At 42.3% G+C, this 7912-nt stretch overlaps 1 protein-coding gene across 1 annotated transcript; it reads right to left on the bottom strand.

Moving 5' to 3' along the window:
• Positions 1–1286: 1286 nt before the first annotated feature.
• Positions 1287–6491, bottom strand: KCNK18 (potassium two pore domain channel subfamily K member 18). The gene is made up of 3 exons (XM_015867472.2): positions 4774–6491; positions 4102–4248; positions 1287–2636 (listed from the first exon to the last, which is right to left on the bottom strand). Exons 1-3 carry the CDS (start codon positions 4988–4990, stop codon positions 1843–1845), a joined length of 1158 nt encoding a protein of 385 aa, XP_015722958.1. The 5' UTR covers positions 4991–6491; the 3' UTR covers positions 1287–1842.
• Between the last annotated feature and the right edge of the window lie 1421 nt (positions 6492–7912).

The raw sequence follows: 7912 nt of genomic DNA, 5'->3' as shown, positions 1-7912 counted from the left end.
TCACTAAATGAGCCACTGCTTGCTACTTTTGCTTCGTTTTTGTTAACTCTGATGCTTTATTTACTGAGCTACATTCAAAGCCTGCTAAGCAGACCTAACTGCTGCTATCAGTGTCAGCACAGTGCTGTTCCATTCTTCTCTGTCATCTGGCGAACTGTGCTCCAACTCTGACAGGAAGAAAATTAGGACCAGATATTCCTATTTGTGTGGGAGCAATGCTTCAGTGCACCTGTAAGAGGACAAAAAGCCTTTTAATCCCTGACCCTTGGGTGTGTGCCCAGCTCTCCATCCTCCTTTATATGGTCACCACAATACAGGTGACCATGTTACTTTTGCTGCAAGTTGGTGGTCTTGTTTTGCCTAAACCACATTTTTCTTGTGACATGCTTTGCAGAGACAGAGTGTGCTTGCTCAGAAAATCTTGGGAACTGATTTGTCTACCTTGCATGCAAATGTAAAGCCGTGTACCTCTTCAGAAGTCAGGTTTACTGATTATATTGTGAACTAACTATACAGCAGTTGATTTCAGTGCATTCCAGGCTGTGGAACCAGGTCAGAAAAAGCACAAGAAGCCCAATATTCTGTCTGCCTATTTTCCTCCTCTGTGCCTGTGCAATATTGCACACCTCATGTATGTTCTCTCACCTCTTTCTAGACTAGAGGGCTGCTCTGCATCTCTCATGTGGGAGTTGTTCTACAGCTTTGTTCATCCTTTCCCTTGGCCTCTAAACTTTTAATGCTTCTCCTATATCCTTTGGGAGGTAAAAGACCAGAGCTACACATTGCACTGAAGAGGAAAGAGCACCATGATCTTGTAGAGGGCCGCAGCGATGTGATTTGTTCTTTTTGCTTCTATAAAATATTCTCCTATCCCCAACATCTGACATGTTTTGTGTGAAGTAAAGCTGTTTACTGCCACCCCTTGGCCATAACTAGAATGATATTGTGTATGATCCTTTCTGCAAGACCGGTGAAACTTCCTTTAAAGTAAATGTGTCGGTAAGAAGGTAGGACGTCAATGAGAAATCTATAGGGAGCAGGTTCTGGATGAATTCTTTTGCATACAAGAGATCTCAGTGATGTGGGACAAACTAGTCCCATGACATAAAGACTGGTTTGTATGCTGGCAGTGCTGGGAATATCAGAATGAAAGTCCCTGAGTATCAGGGAGTGCTGTCTTCTGATCCAAAACCCATTGAATAATCACACAAATCTTATCACTGATCTCTGAAATCTTTGGTGCATGTCCAAAGTCCTACACTGGTTTTAATCCAAAGACATAAAAAGAGATGACATGAGAGTAGTCTGAATGGAAGGACATTGCATGTGCTATCAAACTCACAGCAAACATTAAACAATTAAGCAGACTTCCTTCTAACTGCTATACCCTTTATTGTTGTCCTTATAAAGCATGTTTCTTTATACCATCATTCATTACATGTAAGCGTATCATCAGTGCTTAATTACAACAAAGTATTAATAACAAGGGCTGTATGTAAGTTATTATTTACAGTGATTGTAGCAGAGTTGATTGCCATTTACATACTCTGAACATCTCATCTTCAAAAGGCAAACCTGCTATGGAAAATAATGCACATCCTGTTAAAATCAAGCATGCTTTAACACCTAACAATGCCATCCACATCCAGTGTGTGTGCATTTACACACTAAGAAGCAGTTAATTAAAGTCAGTGGTTTATTTTATAGAGCATGTATATTCTTTGACTGAAAGAAGTTATCGATAGCTTGATTGAGATTACAAATAATATGAGAAAGTCTTGATAAAACAATATTATTCCCACAATACTGTGCTTCACTCTGTCTATGGAGAAATGACTATGCTTACTTTGGATATATCTTCTTTGGTGGCACCCTTTTTTCCCCGCAAAATGAAATCACCTTTTTATACAAGCCAATTAAGCGATCTTGGCCCAGCTTAAATGCAATGAAGACAATTTCCATGCCAATAATAATATAGAGGGAAAAAAACAGGAAAAACTTGGGGTGTTCCAGTTGTGTGTCTCCAAATCCGATCGTTGTCAGGGTAATAAAGCAGAAATAAAAGGCTTCCTGAAAATCCAGCCTGGTCTCCCAGTTTGGAAGAATAGCAGCTGCACAGGAGATGTACACGAAGATAACCAGCACCATTAACACGATGGGCACATCCAGTTTTTCTAACTCTTTACCTATTTTGTCAAAATTCTCGATTACTCTGGTCATTGTTTTTCCCCTGTCTAGTTCAGGACATGAGCTCCATCTCTCTATGCTTTTACTTCTGGATAGTTTTTTGTATTCGTTTTCTCTGGCAATTAACATCTCAAAAATCTGTGCGTTGCGATATTGGGATGGCTTCTTTCTAACAGCTGATTGACTTCTCAGCATTTCCACAATACTCAAGGGTTCATTCACATCCACTTTAGATCCATTTCCTCTGATACATGTGGATCCAGAACAGAATTTAGAGGCTAGAATTTTTGACTGTAGCTTTCTGAATTCATTGTAAGACTTGGACAGAACAGTCGCAAGGATGTCTCCCATATCTGTCAGGACCAAGAACATCAGAGGGATGCCAAATAAAGCATACAGCATGCAGAGGTATTTTCCAGCCCTTGTCACAGGATAGGTATTGCCATAACCTTGAGAAAAAAAACAGGGGGGGAGAGGGTGGAAAGAAAGGAAAAAGGGAGAGAAAGAACACTATGATTTGTTTGCTATTTACCTGTACTGAGACTTCTATTCTTGATCAAAACCTGGGGATACTGTATTAAAGCTTGATGCTATAAAGGCAAAAAATGCTGTTTAGAAATATGTGGATTGCTGGGCAGATTGTATGAGCACATTTCTACAGTCTCATGTCAAAGAAGAAGATAGGTAAGTATTCCTAAGTAAGAGGTTTTCAATGTTATGATCTTCCACTTGTTAGCTGGAGCCAAAGCTCTCTGATAAAAGGTACGCTTCCAAGTGTTCCTCACTGTTGTGTTTGTTTTAATATTCACAGGGGGGAGGATTCAAGTCTGTATCTCCAGCATGTTTCTGAGCTATTAAGCTACTCAAATATGCTTGTGGAATGAATAATGTGGCGTTATCTATCCAAGGCAGAAGCCCTTCAGTGTGTAGCACTGAGAGAAGTGCACTCTGCAGGAGCATGGTGTGCTCTCAGGGGCTGCAGGATGCTGAGTTTGAAGACAGAGACCGATGTTCACTGAGACAAGTGGGCCCTACATGCTCCAGCAAACACAGGTACTGTCACATTATTCCTTCTGTAGAATAATCGTTTTTTCTTCTGCATTAAGACACATAATACTTGTGCTGGGATCTTGAGTATATCCCAGCGCAGTCATGAAATGTCTTTGCAATTTGATATGCTATAGGACTAGTTCCCACCCTGCCTAAATCCTGGCAGGGTATTTAGATACTGACTGTACTGGTCAGCAACTGAGAAACATTAGCAAAAGAATAGAAGTAACTTTGGGGATGAGCACAAGGGGTATATTCAGCAATGCAGGAGCAGCCCAACCAGAGCAGCTGTAACAGTTTCATCTGAGTTCTGCTTTGAAATATGAATTCTGAAGGGAAGGTTTAGAGACATGATTTAAACACCACCGCCTGCTGTTAGCCCAGAGAAGCTGAGCAACAACAGCAGCACATTCAATTACAGAGCTGTAGGTTTACAAAGCAATTCTGGACATAAATACTGGGAAGCAATTTAAAAACAACATCCACATAATGTACCTCTTTCAGTATGAAAACATTACCCGGCGTAACACATGGGAGTAGAAGAAATAAGGTTTAACTGAAAAACTGAGCTTTCTGTCACCATACTATAATAGCTTTGTGCATGCATCATCCATGAGCACAGCTTACAGCATGCAAGCAGTGCTGCAGTTGATTAGCATGGAGCATCACTATTGCCTAAATTCTGACTAGTCTCCTGCAACCTGTGCTTGCAGCACCCCTTCCAGTCCCATATCAACGTTCAAGGGGAAAATTAAATGGTGTTTGGAGGTCTTTATTTCCCCCTTTAATTCCCTGTGGAAGAAATACATCAGAGAGAGCAGTGTGGCATTTGATTCCAGGCAGTTACTTTACCTCCAGACTTACCCACAGTGGTGAATACTGTGCAGCAGAAAAAGAGAGACCCGAAGAAAGTCCATATATCTTTTGGATTGACAAACCAGTCTCGTTTCGCTGTGTGGAATAGTGCGTGAATTTTTTCCTTAAATACCTCCTCATTTTCCGTCATGTTATCTGTTACAGTAACAACAGGAGATACACTGAGCCAAAGCCCAAACCTGTATATAATCCCGTCACTGATCCAGAAAGATTTCCAGCTCTTCTCTTCCCTTCCACCCTTCCCTCAGCACAAGTGGTTCTGGTGAGCAGCGCCGTGTTCCAACATCCCATCAAGGGATGCTCATGGCTGGAACAAGGGAGTGGGAAGAGAGTTTCTGAGACAGGGAATCCAGTCCCCATCAGGCAGAGAGAGATCTTACTTGCCTCTAGAGCTCTGGGAACTTGGGCAAAAAGGGAGAACACTGAAAACTCTTAACTACTTATGGATAGGAGCACAGCGACTGAGGCAGCCTACAGTCAGATCCAGAGTTGAGGAAGATCAGCAAGCAATAGCAGTCATTAGCTAAGCACAGAGAGAATCCCATTTGCAGGCTCAGCTATTATTATTTTGAATAATGTCTTCAAAAGCCAAAAATCAAAAAGCAGAGGAGTGAGTAACCCCACGTACAATTAATGCATTTGTGCTATCCTGGTACATACCTGATAAATTTCTGGAGATGTCCCACAGATTCTGCAGGAAATGTCTGTATTCTTCACTTAAATTGACCTTTCGGTTACCTTCAATATGGGAAAACATGAGAGCCCCAAGAAAAGCGTAGATCACGAGAGACAGAATGAAGCAGGCATGTGGAAACACTGCCCAAAATATTTTCTTGCATGCCCTTTTACCTCGCAGAGGCTGTGATGTTACTGCCATCCTACACTGTTGGTTGGTTGGTTGGTTGGTTGGTTGGTTGGTTTAGAAGACAGCTTTTAGAAACAAGAAGGATGTGAAAGCTTCCGTATCCTAGAAAAGCTTCTCCTGTGAAAACGGATTGTTCTGCTGCAGGCTGTCAGATCACATGTCTTCTAATTGAAGATTGCACTGCAGTCCCAACGGAGAAGGAGCACAACTATCACGCCTGGAAATATTCAACTGATGGCATGGCACTCCGTATCCCGGAATGACCACTGCCCAGGCGCTGCTGTAAAGCACACACATTCCCACCTTCTCTTGCAGCCAGCTCATCTTTAAAGTTTCTTGTTCTGAACTACCGTTTCCCACTGATAAAGTAGGAACAGATCTGCAACCCACCGCAGGGAAAATGCACAAGGCGAGCAATGTGTTTCTAGAAAGGTTTCTTCCAGAAATGAGCATGGAAATTTAAAATCAATTAAAAGGGGAGGAAGGGGGGGGGGGCGATTGGTGCTGATTGCTATTGCCTCTGGGCAGCGTAGAACAAGCAGCAAGGATGAGGAATCTCTTAAGCAAAAGAGGTTTTAGCGAGTTCTTATTTGATTAAAACCTTCCCGTTAATTTAAACTGCCACTGACCTTAGTAAGTAAGAAATGACATTCAGTTCAGGGTTAGTGATCCTTGCAAACTGTATCCAGTGTTAAAAGCGAAACCTTTCCTTTCATCCGTCGCTCCAGAGCAATGAGCAGCATCTCTGCCCTTTGTAATGTTAATAGTGCTAGTACGGGGAGTTGAGCTTTACTGAAAGAGCTGTTAAATATTTCATGTAAAACTGCGGCTCAGACAAGACCTACTGAGCTATTTGCAGGCAAAACACCCACACTATGAAGAAATTCCACGTGGACGTAGTGATTTCTTCTGGGTCAAACTCTCAGCAAATTGGATCACAAGGTATCACATGCTTGTTAATATGGCAGCCTCCCCTATAGAAGGAAGAGGGAAGATCTTGTATATGGGGGGAAGGATCCTATGGAGGGAAGAGTCAGTGCTGCATCATGTGTGGAACTGTGCTGGAACTCTGCCCTTAACTCATGACCATAAATGACCTGGAGAGGGGCAAATAGTGAGCTGACAAATTCTCCTTCTCATTTCAGTTGGAAGGGACTTGTGGTCCAACACGCCATGTGGTCCAGCTTCCCTGCAATGAGCAAGGACTCCCACAGCTCCATCAGGTGCTGATGACATGAGGCTGTTCAGAGCAGTAAGGCTAAGACAGGCTGGAAAGAAATGGAGGATCTGAAGAGTCAGCAACATAACATAGCAGATAAAATAACATAGGTACATGTAACGAGATAAGTAGTCCTACCCTCACACAGAAAGTGGTTGGCTCTGGGCTGACTTTCATCACTGGGCAGCAAGTTCTTGGAATGCATTGCACCACTTCCACAAACACATCAGCTCAGTGATGGGGTGGTCAGCAGGGCAGGCCACATGTTGAGAATTATGAGGAAAGAAACAAAGACTAAAGAATGGGATATCTGAATGCTACTGTACAAACACATAGTGTGCCTTTATCTGGAGTACTCTTTAGCTCATGGGAAAAGCAAAGATTAAACCTGAGGGATATACATCAGCAGTCTTCAAAATTCTGGGTGGTCTGAGACAGTGGATAAGAGATTGATTCTTCAGAGCCTCTTCTAGGGTCCTCCCATTAAAGCAAGTAGAAACCTGGTTCAAACAACTTAAAGAGGGTGGTTTTACACCTAGCTTGAAAACTCCTTGCCACACGTTTTTGGGTTTATGTTCATTGAAGAAGAGGGTGAAAAGATGTTTAGCAGTTCCTTGCTGGGTTCAGTAAGCCCCTAAACTAGAAATTATTGGCAGCTGGGAAAGCGAGATGGGACACTGGGTCAGATGGGCCCTAAGTCTGAAGCAGTATGCTCACATTTATGTTCTTCCATAAAGGGATCTCACTGCCCGCTATGGTGATTCTGACACAATTTGTGCAGTTGATTTTTTCATCAGTATCTCAGATATAAATCTCTTCTCTCCAAAGTGCTTTAAAATCTTCTCAGCTCCCTCCTATACGTACCAGAATTGCAAAGTATTTAGCAATTCCCAAGAGCTTCTCAGCCATTTGCAACATCAGGCTGCAAGCTTGTAACAGGGAGCAAATTTAATAAAAGTACATTCAGAAATGATTTTTACTTTATTTTCTTAATCCAAACCATTTCCCACTATTGCTGTATTACATATTTGAATTCAGTTGCTTAAAAGCAAATCCTACTGACCACAAATTTTTCCAAATTGAGTTACTGGTACTTGTATTGAGATAGATTTTTTTGCAGTGCACATTTCCTATTCATGATAATGGACAGCAGACCTGCACTTTTCCCATCTTCCATCTCTTTGATGAGGGCAAATGTGAGTGTTCTGAAGGTGCTGCTTGACAGGAAAGTTTGTGACCACAGATGTAAGGCATCATTAGAAGAATCATGCACATTAGAATTCATACTTTATCTGATTTTCTTGGCCTACAAAGGTAAAACCAGGAAGGTTGTTGTGCACTGAGAAGCTGTTTGATTATCAATAGAACCCTCAGATATTGGGTCACCTCGTGTGGTAAGGGACGCGCTGCATTTACTCCTGTTCTGCAAAACACCATTGGACCCTGCTCACGATTGGGCATGTTGTACCATGAGCACTTTGTGTTCTCCCCTCACACCTTGCAGTGCTGGGGTGGATGAAGAAATGCATTAATTGGCTGCAGAGAGTCTGTTGGATTCCCCAGCCTGCTTTGTATCCACCTGTAAAAGTCTCAGCTTTTGCTTGAGACAAGTGCTTGAGCTTGTAACCTCTGGGAATATTTGAGGGCACTCAGGATGAGCATTCTGGCACCACACATAATGCTAAGTGGATCCAAAGAAGTCCAAGACTCTCACT

This window comes from Coturnix japonica, chromosome 6, assembly GCF_001577835.2.
Source record: "Coturnix japonica isolate 7356 chromosome 6, Coturnix japonica 2.1, whole genome shotgun sequence".
Classification (NCBI taxonomy): domain Eukaryota; kingdom Metazoa; phylum Chordata; class Aves; order Galliformes; family Phasianidae; genus Coturnix; species Coturnix japonica.
This window is presented reverse-complemented; position numbering and strand designations above follow the sequence as displayed.